Below are 16438 nucleotides of genomic sequence, written 5' to 3' on the forward strand. Positions count from 1 at the left end.
GCTCACCGCCTTTACTGATTCTTGATATCAATTCCCATGCAGTTGATATGGCCACCATGACTCTCAGACTTCACAGTCAATGTGGAAAAATATAAAAGAAAGCAACCTGGAACATTGGATGTGTGTGAGAGAGAAAGAGAGACTGCAACAGCCCAAGCTACAGCAGGAAACACATGGGGATGCATTGAATGGATAAGGCAATGATTGAATGACATCCAAGTCCTGAAGCTAACCATGAAAGAAGATTAAGTAGACCGTGTCTGATTTTACAGGTCTTCCTCACACCAATGTAACCACACAAAATGATAAAGGATGGAGATAAAAATGTTGATGGACAGCAATTAGGAAAATGACGGCACTTCTGACTAAGGATTTATTTGCTGTTTGGATAATTTTATCTAGTAATGACTTTTAGATAATACGATTAACAGCACTGGACTGTGAACAGGTTGACATCCAGGGAATAGGATTTAGAAAACTGCTGGGTGCTTCTATTATGTGTTACTTCTCCTCTTTTCTTGTGGTTTACTTTAAAATAAGATTTTATTTTAAGTTGTACAGCTGCACTGTAGCTTTGGAACCCTTCACGGGAATGACGTGAATCCTATGACTGGCTTAGCTACTAAATTTGGATGATGGAACAATGCAATATTTCCTGAAGAATATCTGCATTTGTTAGGAAAAGGATAATTTAGATGATTCTGACAAATTAATTCTTTTTTTTTTTTTTGCACACGCTTAGTTAATGATATAATGATTAACATAGTAATTAGAGGAATAACAAAAAATATAGCAGTGAAGTGCATCTTTGAGATTTCCAAAGTACCACTGAAGGAAGGATGTCGTCTTTATAATATAGTGTGTTGTGGGTCAATCAGTTTGACAGGAATTAATCCCTCTCTAGATTATTGATTTGGGCTCAACTTACATCATGCAAGTAAAATTGATTCAGTAAAGAGCATCAAAAGCAACAAATAATGAGTGCTCAGTTTGCACAATTCACCACCAAAGTGCAGTACTTGCACAATAGTAGCATTACGCTTTCCATAATATAATAAAACGCTGCAGACATAATTAGTGTGGAGGGTGCCACCAGCATGTTTCATATACCTTTCTCCTTGCCCTCCTCTTCCCTCTCCTTACCCTCCTCTTCCATACTCGTTTACCTACAATGGTTTACCTGACTGGTTCTCGCCTACCTGTCTTTCCATCTCTCTCTCTCTCTCTCTCTCTCACTCTTCGTATCATGTTACTGTTTTAGTAAGGAAACTAGGTGTACAGTACACTCAAGCACACCCAGTCTGAGATTGAACTCTCAACAATGCTTTTACTGTCTGCTTTGTTTCTTGTCAGGAGCAGCAGAGTGGGTAACTTATCAGGCTACAAACTCACAGCTTGTGGGTTCACATGCTCCTGTGGGTATCTGGTCGTGTGTTTGAGCAAGGTTTTTAACTTAACTTAATATGGAGTGTTATGCTAAGATATCAGACCTTCTGGGAAATTTTCACTGCAACGTACTGGTATCCTATCCAGGGTGAGATTTTCATCTTCTCTCATCCACTTGAGGCTGCAAAACTCAAGAGTTAAAACATTGGTTTCATTCTGTGAATCTCTGTGCTGTGTGAATCGATGTTCCGTGTCCATCTGCCTCTCTTTCTACATCACTGCTGAACCAAGTGGTCAAATGGACAAGGTATTTGGCCTGTCATTGCTTTGGACATTACCTCTTTTCTCCAATTTGTGATGAAGAGGCCCCAGATCTTCTGGTGATGGAACTTCTGACCCTGTGATGTGAGATTAGACTGTATATGAAGATATTTTTTGTTTAATTTTATTGTTGTTGTTTTGTTGTTGTTATTAATTATTATCATTGTTGTAATTGTTGTTGTTATCATTATTCTAATTATTATGAAGGCAGCGAGCTGGCAGAAACGTAAGCATGCCGGGCAAAATGCTTAGCAGTATTTTGTCTGTCTTTACGTTCTGGGTTCAAATTCCACTGAGGTCGACTTTACCTTTCACCCTTTCAGGGTCAATAAATTAAGTACCACTGAAACTCTGGGGTTGATGTAATCATCTAGTTTCCTCTCCCAAAATTTCAGGCCTTGTGCCTTTAGTAGAAAGGATTATCATTATTATTATTATTATCATTATTATTATTATTATTATCATTATTATTATCATTATTATTATTATTATCATTATTATTATTATTATTATCATTATTATTATTATTATTATTATCATTATTATTATTATTATCATTATTATTATTATCATTATTATTATTATTATTATCATTATTATTATTATCATTATTATTATCATTATCATTATTATTATTATTATTATCATTATTATTATTATTATTATTATTATCATTATTATTATTATTATTATCATTATTATTATTATCATTATTATTATTATTATTATTATTATTATTATTATTATTATTATTATTATTAGGCAGTGAGCTGGCAGTGTCGTTAGCGTGCTGGACGAAATGCTTAGCGATATTTCGTTTGTCTTTACGTTCTGAGTTCAAATCCCGCCAAGGTCAACTTTGCCTTTCACCTTTTTTGAGGTTGATAAAATAAGTACCAGTTACGCACTGGGGTTGATGTAATTGACCTACACCTTCCCACCAAAATTTCAAGCCTTGTACCTAAAGCAGAAGGGATTGTTGTTGTTTTTGTTGGTATATTAAAAGAAATCATTATTATTATTATTATTCCAAGGTTGACTTTGCCTTTCATCCTTTCACAGTTGATGAAATAAGTACCAGTTATGCACTGGGGTCAATGTAATCGACTCAGCCCCTCCCCCAAAGTTGCTGCCCTTGTAGCAAAATCTGAAACCATTATTACTATTATTATTATTAATTAATTCTAGTTTCATTTCCCTTTTTCCCCACCATTCTCCTCTTTTGTCTACTTTGCAGCAACAAGAACAAGATCCGACCAATTTGTATATTGCCAATCTTCCGCCATATTTCACTGAAGAACACTTGGAGAATTTGTTCAAGGAATATGGAACTGTGATTTCGACAAGGATTTTACGGAAATTGGATGGCCAGAGTAGAGGGGTAGGGTTTGCACGGATGGAGAGCAAAGAAAAATGTGAACAGATTATTCAAAACTTTAATTCCAAAATTTTGGCAGGTAAGCATATCTTTTGTTGTTGATGATGATGATGATGATTAACTATGGAATGCCAGCTCGCAGTATTGTTGCGTCTGTCTTTTACCAATAGCAGGAATTGAACTGGAGATTGTAAACCAAGGAATCACTCGTCCATTTTGTTTCACTTTCGCTGCTGGCTGACGCCTGTAGATTTGTACGAGGGGGTGCTGAAAAGTTCCTGGCTTTAAAGGCATCGCGAAAGGCCTGGCTGGAGGCCCAACCTTCCAACTTCTTTTACAGGCCTTAGAAAAGCAGAAGGACTGCTGCAATAAGTGTGTGAATCTGAGAGGGGAATGTGTTGAATGAAATCATAATTTACCTCCTCTCTTCTGTTTTTATTTTATTTTCTGTATTACAACTAGGACAGTCATGTGTCTCTACAGCATGGCACCTGTTTCTGTCCCTCTATCATACTTTATACTTTTCATCACCAGGCACAAAGCCACTTTCTACAATGCTAGTCTCTCCACAACACCATCATCACTCGGCTGAAGGTCCTGCCTTGCAAATTATTTGAGTGAACCTCACTAGTGCTGGTGCCACATAAAAAGCACCCAAGTGGTTTGCATTAGAAACGGCACCCAGCAGTAGAAACCATGCCAAAGCAGACAACTGGAGTTTGGCACAGCCCTTTGGCTTGTCAGCCCTTATCAATCTGTTCATCCCATGCCAGCATTCAAAACAAATGCTAAATGGTGGTGGTGATGTTGTTGATGATGGTGACAGTGATGATGATGAAGAAGAAGAAAAGTGACTGATATTTGTATTTTTTTTCCTTCAAAGCCTTTTGTTTTTGTCTTTAACAGGTGGCAATGAGCCTCTTTTGGTAAAATTTGCTGATGGTGGCAGTAAAAAGAAAGCTCAATATCAACAAAACCGTTCCTGGACAGAAAGGGCTGATGCCAACAATTATAGCTATGTAACTGTGAGTATTCCTTCTTTCTTTTAACTCTTGCTTTCCAACATGGATTCCCACATGAATAACTAGCCCTGTCTGATTCCTGCTTTCTCTGAGATAATAATATGCCCTTCTCTATCTCTGACAAACAACTTCTTTTCGCCCATTGCATTATCATGACAGTATATTTCACCCCCACTGCTCTAACGTCACCAATGAAGACCTTTGCCAAATGATGGCAGATTGACCAGAAAATGAGCACCAACTTGTAGATGCTTGAAAGCTCATTTGCTGTGCTCGAGAAGACCTGCCCACCACAACAGAATTGTGGCAGTGGGGAGGGGGTGGTTAGTAGGGCTCACTGAACTTGAAACCTGAAGCAACTTATTTTTCATTTGTATTATTCCTGCATAATAACTGTCATCTACCCCCCCCCCCTCCCTCTCCTCTTCTTCTCCAAATGTTAAGAGTAGTCTTAACCGTATCTTGTAGAACTCATTCCACCATGAAACAACTGTATGGAGATCTCCTGCCTGTTTCCAACATTATAAAAGGAAAGCGCTTGTGCTTTGCAGGACATTGCTGGGGAGTTAAACAAGAGCTGGCAAGTGACCCACTGCTATGAATGCCAAAGCATGGCCATAATCATGATGGTCGTCCGAATATAACATATGTGGATCAACTCCTCGGAGACGGTGGATGCCTCCCCAAAAACCTTCCTCAACTAATGCAGGACCAAGATGGATGGTGTGTACAGGTCAAAAAATGGCTAAGCAAGTTCAGCCAGATGATGATGACGACATTAGCTTGTGTTTGTTTCATTAGAATTATTTATTTGATAATGTAAAGTTGAATAAGCAAGGGGAAATTGTTGCAAGATGATCACAATCATCATGGTTTGTTTGTTTTGTATAACCAGAAACTAAACTCGCCACTCTTTCTGCTCCTTGTAGGGAATACCTGTTGGCTACGACCAATCAAGCATTGCTCAAAATGGGTAAGTATTGTTATTAGATATTTTATAACTGTTTTAACCTTAAGAAATCCTCATCCTTAAACCAGTAAAGCTCTTGGAATAACTGGTGCCATGTCTATGTAGGAGACAGTATTCTCAAGAGCCCCAAAGGGATTGATTCCTCAGATGTTTATGATTGGGCATTCATTTGTGTATTTGTAAATCAGGGGGTATTGAGAGGTATTTTACAGGTTGGTTTGCTGAGGGTTCTTAGACCTATTTTAAGGGTGAGAGCCCTTATATGTAGGTAGGATTATGGGGAGAGCTCTTGGACCTATTTTAAGAGCTCTTATATGCAGGTGAGACTATTGGTGAGCTCTTATATGTATTTTAAAGGTAGGATTGCTGCTTGCTTGCTTCACACTCTTGTTTGATGGGGCTGGGGTCGTCCCAGGTTAGTGGTCCCAAAGACATCATCATGGGTAGAGCCAACCAAGTTCACTAGTGCTCTCCATTACTGGCGGTCCCATACCAGCCCCTCTCCATCCTCCAAGGTGATGTCAAGCCTCTGGGGATCTTCCCCTAATCCCGTCCAACCATCTGCTGCATGGCCTGTCACAAGGCCTCTTCCATCCCACAGCTGTTGTGTTGAATGAGGGAACTGGGTTACTGAGGACTCCCGTAGATATTTCAAAGATAGAACTATTGAGAGCTCTTACATGGATTGTAGTTTCGATTCCTGGACTGGGTAACGCATTGTATTCTTGAGCAAAACCTTTCATTTCATGTTGCTCAGCTGGCAAAAATGAATAATCCTGCGACAGACCAGCATCCCGTCCAGGTGGAAAATCTATACGCCATGGAAACCAAGAAACGGGCCCTTATGAGTCGGCATGACTCAGGGACATAACTTTACCTTATAATAAATCTCCTTACATTTATTTTTCAAGTGTGACTCCTTAATTTTGCTTGGGATCATTCACTATCATTTAAAATCCGATTTCCATGCTGACATGGGTTGGACGGGAATTGGCATGTCAGAAGACTGCACAAGACTCTGCTGTTAGTTTTGGCATCGTTTCTGTGTCCCGCCGTCCTTCCTAACTGCAAACACTGTACAGGCCATACTGGGTGCTTTTCATTTACATAACACAAGCAGCAGTGGGGTTACCAGGTGACTTGCAAGACAAGACCCTCTCAGCTGGTGGGGGGAAGGGTATTATTGAGGGACAGAAAAGCTATCTTGTATTAGAAGAGAAACATGGCTACCCCAGGGGGGGGGGGAGAAGCTAGTAAAGACCTGATGGGAATTGAGTGGGGAGGGGCCCTATTTTTTTTAACATGTACCCGTAATTGTTTTTACTTTTATTTTTCTCTTGTTCTTTTGCTTGTTTTCTGTATTTGTTTATTCGCATTCTGTTTGTTTACACACCTGTGTTAAGTCTTTACCTGGAGTAATCACTTCCTTTTATCTCTTACAAATTTCCAGGAATATTGCAATGTTAACATTTTTAGGTAGGTTGACTCTCCAAACAGAGACCTTTAGATGCCACAGTTCACTTGTTCGAGTTAATACTAATTAATAAGGTTGGTGGTAGTGGCTGGGGGGAGGGGAGGTTAATTGTTTTTGTTTGTTTATTATTGTTTATATTCAATGGGGGTACTACACTGACTTTTGCTGAGGGTAGAGTGACTTGGTATAAGATACAGTCAGGGATGTACAGTATCAACTGTAAAAGAGGATAAAAATCTTCATCTAAGCTAGTCCTTCAGTCTAGGGTACCCTGTAGATAGTACAGTGTCTTGGTTTAGGGTACCCTGTGGATAGTACAGTGTCTTGGTTTAGGGTACCCTGTGGATAGTACAGTGTCTTGGTTTAGGGTACCCTGTAGATAGTACAGTGTCTTGGTTTAGAGTACCCTGTAGATAGTACAGTGTCTTGGTTTAGGGTACCCTGTAGATAGTACAGTGTCTTGGTTTAGAGTACCCTGTAGATAGTACAGTGTCTTGGTTTAGAGTACCCTGTGGATAGTACAGTGTCTTGGTTTAGGGTACCCTGTAGATAGTACAGTGTCTTGGTTTAGGGTACCCTATAGATAGTACAGTGTCTTGGTTTAGAGTACCCTATAGATAGTACAGTGTCTTGGTTTAGAGTACCCTGTGGATAGTACAGTGTCTTGGTTTAGGGTACCCTGTAGATAGTACAGTGTCTTGGTTTAGGGTACCCTGTAGATAGTACAGTGTCTTGGTTTAGAGTACCCTATAGATAGTACAGTGTCTTGGTTTAGAGTACCCTGTAGATAGTACAGTGTCTTGGTTTAGGGTACCCTGTAGATAGTACAGTGTCTTGGTTTAGAGTACCCTGTAGATAGTACAGTGTCTTGGTTTAGAGTACCCTGTGGATAGTACAGTGTCTTGGTTTAGAGTACCCTGTGGATAGTACAGTGTCTTGGTTTAGGGTACCCTGTAGATAGTACAGTGTCTTGGTTTAGAGTACCCTGTGGATAGTACAGTGTCTTGGTTTAGGGTACCATGCAGACTATGTAAAGAGTTAAAACTGGAACTCTGTTGGTTACTATGACGAGGGTTCAGTTGATCTGATCGACAAAATAGCTCGCTCATGAAATTAATATGCAAGTGGCTGAGCGCTCCACAGACATGTGTACTCTTAACGTATTTCTCAGGGAGATTCAGCACGACACAATGTGACAAGGCTGGCCCCATTGAATTACAGGTATAACTCCTTCTTGCCAGCTGAGTGGACTGGAGCAACATGGAATAAAGTGTCTTGCTCAAGGACACAATGTGCCACTGGGAATTGAACTTGTGACCTTATGACTGTGAGCCAAACACACTGTTGTGAAGAGCAACAGACTCCTTAAATTTACATGTTACAACCATATTGTTTTATTAGCTTAACCACTTTATATTTAACATTAAAAGGTTTTCCACATTTTAACTTAACAACTTTAATTAGTTTTGTTTTTGTTTGTTTTACATTTTGTATTGTTTTTCATAGTTGATTCGTCTGTTTGTTTTAAATATATATTAACACACACACATATGCATACATACATATACATACATATGTGTATGTTTATATATTTATGCATGTGTATGTTTGTTATATTATATATATATATATATAGTTTTATTATTATTATATATATATAGTTTTATTACCATTATTATTATATATATATATATATATATATATATATATATATATATATATATATATAGGTGTATTGTGTATATAATGTTAACATGGAAATTATTCATACATTTATCCTAGTCTTTTATCTGGAATAGATTAGAATTTTGTTGATGCCATAAAAAGAACTTAAAAGCTTTCTTCACAACAGTAGAGAGAGAGAGAAAGAAAGGGAGAGAGAAGGTGGCAAGTGGGCAGAGTTGTTCGTATCCCAGGCAACATGCTGAGCAGCATTTTGTCTTTGTGTTCTGAGCTTGAATTCTGCCAAGGTCAACTTTGCCTTTCATCCCTTTCAGGGTCTATAAAATAGGTACCTGTTGAGCACTGGGGTTGATGTACTCGACCTGAACCCTCTTCTGAAATTGCTGGCCTTGTGCCAAAACTTGTGACCAATATTAAGGGGAGAGAGAGAGAGAGATTAAGTTAAGTAATACTAAAAGCAACAGAATAGTTTTGGGTATTTATTGTTAGTGATAGACATTTTTTATTAATTTAGCATCAGCAATGTACAGCAGAATGGAATGTTGTCAGACCTTCACAATTCTCTACCAGTCAGGCAATGCTGCCAGTGGTGAGAGCAAGAGCATTGGTGTTTGGGGGGGGGGGGCATATATTCTTGTCACTGACAACAAAGATAACAACACCATAGAACAAAATTTTCATTGTGTTTTTTTTTTTGTTTTTTCTGTCTTTGGACAGTAAGTGTTATTTGTGATGGTCGTTTGGCAAAAGCTGAACACTCAGATGGTGTTGTCGACATCTGATGATAATATTATTATTATTATTATTATTAAGGTAGCTGGCAGAAATTACCTGCCTGTGAAAAGCCAGAAGAAATGTTTAACAGCATTTCATTCAGTTTTTACTTTCTGAGTTCAAATACCTGAAGGTTGTCCTGGCATTTCATCCTTTCGAAGATCAACAGAATTAGTAGAGTGCTTTGGTCATGTGACTTGTCCCTTCTCTCAGAACTGCTGGCCTTGTGTCAGAATACACTGTTCTTATTGCTTATTCACCCTTCTTCGTCTCTCACAACCTTCTCTCTCTCTCTCTCTCTATGTATCTATCTATTTGTCTATCTCTCTCTATCTCTTTGCAATGTTGTCTGTCTTTCTCCTGTTATTATTGTGTCTCTCAATCATTTTCATGGTTGATGGAGTGACACATGCTTATAGATGTACAGTCTTTATCTGCCTTACAGTGTGGGGGCCGCGCCCCCTGGGGGGGCAGCAGCAGCAGGCGGAGGTGGAGCAGTTGCCACAGCGATGATTCCAGCAGGGATAATGCCTAGGTACTCCATGTCCACCACCCCAGTCACCACATACCAAGTACAGTCCACTAACCCTGGCTGGATGCACCACCCACAGTATATCATGCCACCCATTGCGCATGTAAGTATATGACCATCTACTCTTTTGCTTGTTTAAGTCTTTGGACAGCAGCCATTCAGGGGCAGTGGCCATTCAGGGGCAGTGGCCATTCAGGGGCTGTGCCTTGTACCCAAGCATATTTATTTTCCCTTTTTTTTTTTTTGTAAGTCTGGTTCTTATTCTATCAATCTTTTTTGCCAAACTGCTATGGTGCTTGGGGATGTAAACACACTAACACTGGTTGACAAACACAGACACAAAAACACACACAGCAGCCTTCAGGAGACACATTTGTATCCTTAGAACATGATTTTACCACTTTATTTTACTGAATCCTCATTTGTTGCTCATAACAAGAGAATCTGTCCTGTATATGTATATGTGTGTGTCTGTGTGTGTGGAAAGGTTGAATTAGATGCATCCTTTAATTTGGAGGTTTCCAAAAGAAGATTTCTAATATAGATTCTCCATATTTTGCTGGTAGTTTACAGGCATAAATTTGTGAATATGAAAATAATACATGTTTCCAGGAGTGAATTATTATTCAAACTCCAAAGAATTCCTCTCAACACATGGCTATGATGCTCCCCCACTACTTCTGCTCGTGATCAGAGATGCACATATTGTCAGCCACTAAGGGACTTGCTCAACTGATTAAGGTCAAACAGCTGACAATTATTATGTTTGGAAGAGGGTGTGTATATATGAATACATATAGTGGATCTGGCCTTGTTATGGAGAGGGGACATGAATATAATACCCTAGATCTGAGAGAGCATTACCATCTAGACCTTTGATCGTGTTAGGGCCACCGTAAGTGGACCGGTTTCCCTGGGGACTTTCCAGACTAACGCTGACCCGTGGTGCATTGGTTTGTTGCCAAGACAGCAGCCCCATCATCCAGCTATTCTGCGGAGGGCTAACAGCCCACCCAGAAGAACCCTCGATTCATTTGTGGCACCAACCAGAAGAAATTGATTGGTTTTACATATGATGATGCGTCTCAGAACATTAAACTGGGATGACCCCAGCCCCTTCAAGCAAAAGCATGAGAGGTGGGGGGTATGTATTTATGTATCTTTGTTTTTTCTTTCTTTGTTATATCTACTTTGTTTTCATCTCCATTGCCTGCCTCCAGATGATCCCAAATACCGTACACCCTGGAAGTCACACTCTTGACCCCACTTCTGTAATGCCGACCCTCACAACCCAGATGGGACAACTACAATTGTCCAGCACTTCGGTAGGCAAACCAGACATCTTTTCTCTCTTTTCTTTTCTACTTGTTTCAGTCATTAGACTGCAGCCAGGCTGGGGCACTGCCTTGCAGAATTTTAGTCAAATGAATCAACCTCAGTTCTTATATATTCATTGTAAAGCCTGGTACTTATTTTGTTGATCTCTTTTTGCTGAACCACCAAGTTACAGGGACATAAACAAACCGACACTGGTTATCAAGCAAACACTTACACACACACACCCATATATATATGACAGACTTCTTGCAGTTTCCTTCTACCAAATCCACTCCCAAGGCTGTGGTCGACCCAAGTCTATAGTGGAAGACATTTGCCCAAGCTGTCATTCGGTGGGACTGAACCCGGAACCAGCTTTCCTGGGCATTTGGTCGTGATAGCCTTTTGTAACTGCCTCAGCATGTTGGCATGGCACTCTCCATTGATGCTGTGGCCCTTTTGAAGATAGTCAATAAACACAACATCCTCTGCATCCCCAAAAATCTAAGGCCGTCCCCTTTCCTGCAGATGAAATGACCTTGACCCTTGGACAGGCGAGGAGGGGGCATTTCCACAGCATGGATGGTCTTTGTCTCATCCTGGCTTAGGAAACATTCAAGGAAACTAGCTGGATCTGCCTCAGAGAATGTCAGACGTTCAAACTGGCCAGATCTGGCCTTTCACACTTACCCTACAATGTCATTCTAAAAATAAACAATAACATCACTGAAATCTTGAAGCTACGAGATAATGCATGATTATTTCAAAACAGTCTGAATAAATAAGCATTAAAGTGGAGGGTACCTGTGGAAGGGGTAGACCCAGGAAGACGTGGTACAGAGTGGTAAGAAAGGGTCTTCAGCTGCTGGACCTCACAAGGACCCAGAAGATGTGGCAATTGGCTGTACTTGATAAGACATGTCATGTTAAGTAAAATCACTGTCATCCACAGATACAGGCTTGTCCTTTTCAGGTGCCACTTAAAAAACACCTGTGCCACTGCTGCATAAACACATCCATGCTGGTGGCACGTAAAAAGCACCCAGCGCAATCTGCTAAGTGACTGGCATGAGGAAGGGCATCCAGTCATGGCAACCATGCCACAACAGACAGTCGGAGTCTGGACAGCTCCATGTCCAGCATCCAGCCCATGGCAGCATGGAAAGCAGGCGTTAAGGGATGATGATGCTAAATGGTTAAACATTTCTGAGACATAGAAAATAACTTGTCAACCAGTTCTTTGCTGTTTCCATCAAAGCCCTTTTTATCTTAAACACTTTTGGCAAATGTCTAGAAAATAATATCATTTTTTGCTCTGTTTGTTTACCGTGACAGGTTTACTCCATCAGATCAATTCTGATTATGTTTTCTATTTACAGTACGTCTCTGGGCCTCATGCAACTTATACTCAAATCCCTTATCAGCCACAAGGTGGCACTGTTGTACAAACAGTCCCCGTTGAGGTATGTGTCACCCTCCACAAATTTTTCTGTTCTCTTTTTCTTTTTAATTTGTTCTTTCAAATTTTCTGAATGTCAACAGCTGTGGCACAGTGGGACTTGTAGAGTGGCACCCAAAAGAACACCTAGTTACAGTGTTCATTGCATCTTTTAGCCTTTGTTCCAGTCATTTGACTACGGCCATGCTGGGGCACTGCTTTGAAGAATTTCAGTCGACCCCAGTGCTTATACTTTTAAGCCTGGTACTTATTCTATTGGTCTCTTTTACCGAACTGCTAAGTTACGGAGACATAAACCCACCAACACTATGAACCCATGAATGATCCATCGGAAAACTAAAATCAATAACTTTATTGATCACGAGTGATTGTAATGATAAAAAAAAATTTCTTAACTGTTTGGTTGTTTGTAGAACATCCTTCCTTGCATCCTTTCACCTGCCAAGGTGGACTGTGCCAATGGAACAGCTTCCTCATGAAATTAACATGCAAATGGCTGAGCACCCCACGGACGTGTAGTGTATTCTCTTAGTGTAGTTCTCAGAGAGATTCACAGTGACACACAATGTGACGAGGCTGGCCCCTTGAAATACAGGTACAACTCAATTTTACCAGCTGAATGGACCCCTATTTCAATGAAATGATCTGAGAACATGCCTGGTTCTATGTTGTAGTAAGACATTCACAATGGTATCCATGCTTTTGTGCCAAAAAATTGAAAACCATTAAAGGCAGAGAATATGGTGACCAGTATTTCTTCTGATTCTCTGTGTTCTGAGTTCAAATCCCACCAAAGTCAACTTTGGGGGAAGGGGTCAATAAAATAAGTACCAGTTGAATACTGGGGTGGGGTGGGGGGAGTCGATGTAATCGATTAACCTCTACCCTTGAAATTCCTGGCCTTATGCCAAAATTTGAAATCATTTCTGTTATTATTAATATGACCCTCACTCACAAAATTTCAGACCTTGTACCTATAGCAGAAAGAATTAATTATAATAAGGCAAAAGCTGGCAGAACCATTAGCACAGCAGACAAAATGCCTAGCAGCATTTCAATCCTCTTTACATTCTGAGTTTAAGTTCTGCTAAAGTTGACTTTGTATTTTATCCTTTCAGGGTTAATAAAACGCCAATCAGGTACTGGAGTTGTGTAACCAACTCACCCCTCCTCTCAAATTTCAAGGCTTGTGTCTATAGTAGAAAGGATTATTATTATTATTATTATTATTATTGAGTGAGAGAGCAATGGATGCCATCACAGTGACACTGAGACGCGAACATACAAAGCCCAGTAATCCCATCGTGACTACTCGTCTGATGAGGGTACAGTAGGCACATGCATCACAACCATGTGTGTGCAACGTGGTGACCTCATATCAAGATAAACAGCACATGACCTTGCAGTTGGGACCCAGTTAGAAGTCTCTTCAGGCTGAGTAGAATTGACTTAACTCCTCCCCCAAAATTTCAGGCCTTGTGCCTATAGCAAAAACAAAAAAAAAGATTATTATTGTTATTATTACTATTGGGAATATTAGTAGAATGTGTTTCAGTTTAGATGCTTTGTAGAAACTAGTTTGATCTGACATGTTTCTCTATAGGAACCTCACTGAGGTAAAATCAACAAACTGTACCATATAGAACCTCCTTAAAAACCAGTTGACTGTGACTGCAGGCAAAGGAAACTCTTTATTATTATGGTCAGTGCTACCATTCTAAACAGAGCCATTGGCATGTCTCGTTTGCAGTGATTTCTTCACATTCCAGTATTGAATAAGAAATCATTTTTAACCTAAAATAACAGTTCTCAATATTTGTTTGATGTCATGAAATGAGATGAGATAAATTATTGACTCACAAGCTCTCCCCCCCCCCCACTTCTTTCCCCACTATACCCTTGGGCCAACCAAAGCCTTGTGGGTGGATTTGGAAGACAGAAACTGAAAGAAAGACGCCTGCCATATACTATTTAATGTACATGGTATAAAGATACAGGGTACTAGCAGTTTCTTGCTGTGGGAATGTGGGTTTAGGCAGGTTTTTATAACACACCCTCTGTCTCCAAAAACCTGCCTAGACCCGTGTCACCAATGCAAGAAACTTTTAGTTGCTCGTATTTTTATATTGTACATTAAATGGTGTTTATTTCTCAGTGGATGTTCCAGTGACCCCTCGAGGTATGTGGTGAACAAGAGTGAGTAGGTAGGGATTTACAAAAGAAGGAACTTGGTTTCATTAATCTCTAGCCTGCCACCATTTCCTGTCCCATTTCCCCCATCCCTGTAAAAAAAAAGTCTCATTTTTCCCCCTCTTTTTTCTTTACATTGAAATGCATGGTTTCTTTTTTTTTGTTGTTGTTATTTACAATTTATTAGTTTATATTTTTTTATTTCGTTGTTTTTTTTTTGTTTGTTTGTTTCTTTGGGGTTTTCCCCGTATACGTTAGTGTTTTTTGTCTGTTTTAGGACCATAATGCACCACCGGTTGGAAATGATGAGAGCCAACATCATTTTCAGACATACCAGACAGCACCCCCTCCCAAGTAGGAGCCATTTTCTGGTAATAAGTCTTTTTCTTTCGTTCCATTTTTCATTATGTTCCATAGTTTGCCTGACAATTGTTTCTTTTCATTAAAGTGATTGGGTTTTTTTTTTCTTTTAATTAATTTTATTCCATTTCAATCAAAATTGACAGCTCTGGGCTTCTTTGCTTGCTCATTTTTTTTAATCATGATGCATTCATTATTGCTTTCCGTTTTTTGTTTTATCTTTGGGGAAAGGTTCCAGCCTGGGCATGCAGCATTGAGTTTTTTGTCATTTGTAAAGAAACTTGAGAACTCAATCAGGGACACTTAGTGACACATTTTACTCCCTTCAGATCGGTCAGAACTAAAGAAGGAACAGTGATTGTATATGCGGTTGACCCACTAGAACTAGCTGTCAGAACTCCCTCAAATCCCACCTTGCACATTGCACAGTGGTTGGCGTTAGGAAGGGCATCCAGCTGGAGAAACTCTGCCAAATCAGATTGGAGCCTGGTGCAGCCGTCTGGTCCACCAATCCTCAGTCAAATCATCTAACCCATGCCAGCATGGAAGGCGGATGTTAAACGATGATGATGAGTGTCAGTGTCTTACGAGTGGTGTCCTACATTTCCAACCCTCTGCATCTGATCATGAGGGAAATGTTGCCTAGAAACAGGTGAAGGCTGGTGACAGCAAAAGCATCCAGCTGTAGAAAATCCGTCTCAACAAAATTCCCTCTGACTCAAATAGGTATACAAAAGGGGACACCAAAGCAATGATGTTGAGGATTTATATAAGTATATTTCTATTAAATTTTATTAAAAGACCCCTTTTGAGAAATTCCAACTTAAAAGCAAATTTTAGAAATAGTGGAAATTGGTAGTAATTAATTTATCAAGGAGTTTAATTAGTCAGAAGTGTAAGCTTACCTTTCATCTGAGAGAAAGTAGGGGTTGTTAGTTTAGTGGGGCTGTTATTTTTGCCTAGAGCAGACTCAGGCAATCTTTTTCAAGGAGCAGGTCATATGAGACATGCTTATCACCAACCAGGCCCACACTGTTACCAAAATGTCGGGTAATTTTTTTTTAATGTTTGTTATGCATGCCTTTCAGAAAGCCCCATGGGCCATAGTATGCTCATGACTGCTTTTGAACCTGTCACCTCTCTTTCTCTCTCACACAAAAGATAAAGGCTTTGTTAGATTCTACTCACTTGTTAAAACACAGGAATACTGAGAGGCAAATATAGTCAGTTCATAATGACGACGATGATGATGATGATGTTTGGCATTTCTTGAATATATTATTGATTTTTGTTTTATGTTATTTATTTATCTTTTTTTTTTTTTTTTTTTTGCCATTTCAGAGGAAAAAAGGCAATTTGACTCTGATGTAACAACAATTTGACTGACCTCATGCAATGTTGAAGTTTACTGCGAATATTTCAGGAGACAAAACATGTGAAATGGAAATATTGATTATGTATGTATGTATATATATATATGTATGTATATATATACGTGTATGTATATATATACGTGTGTGTATATGTATATACATATACATAATTATGTATATAAATTTGTAAAAGAAAAAG

At 39.4% G+C, this 16438-nt stretch overlaps 1 protein-coding gene across 50 annotated transcripts in view; it reads left to right on the plus strand.

Moving 5' to 3' along the window:
- Positions 1 to 16438, plus strand: part of LOC106870514 (RNA-binding motif, single-stranded-interacting protein 2) — a 161213-nt gene that overhangs the window by 144453 nt on the left and 322 nt on the right. For 15 of the 50 annotated variants that reach the window (XM_089343710.1, XM_089343701.1, XM_089343694.1 and 12 more), the window contains 8 exons: positions 2945 to 3164; positions 3992 to 4110; positions 5037 to 5080; positions 9454 to 9643; positions 10761 to 10865; positions 12237 to 12320; positions 14784 to 14877; positions 16208 to 16438. The exon at positions 16208 to 16438 is cut by the window's right edge and continues 322 nt beyond it. In XM_089343710.1, the coding sequence (XP_089199836.1) occupies positions 2945 to 3164; positions 3992 to 4110; positions 5037 to 5080; positions 9454 to 9643; positions 10761 to 10865; positions 12237 to 12320; positions 14784 to 14864 (843 nt within the window). In that variant the 3' untranslated portion in view covers positions 14865 to 14877; positions 16208 to 16438. Of the gene's footprint in view, positions 1 to 2944; positions 3165 to 3991; positions 4111 to 5036; positions 5081 to 9435; positions 9644 to 10760; positions 10866 to 12236; positions 12321 to 14783; positions 14878 to 16207 lie in introns of all 50 variants that reach the window. The other 35 variants (XM_089343690.1, XM_089343707.1, XM_089343698.1 and 32 more) reach the window with 6 other exon arrangements.

This window comes from Octopus bimaculoides, chromosome 27, assembly GCF_046866305.1.
Source record: "Octopus bimaculoides isolate indiv1 chromosome 27, ASM4686630v1, whole genome shotgun sequence".
In the NCBI taxonomy this organism is placed as follows: Eukaryota; Metazoa; Mollusca; class Cephalopoda; order Octopoda; family Octopodidae; genus Octopus; species Octopus bimaculoides.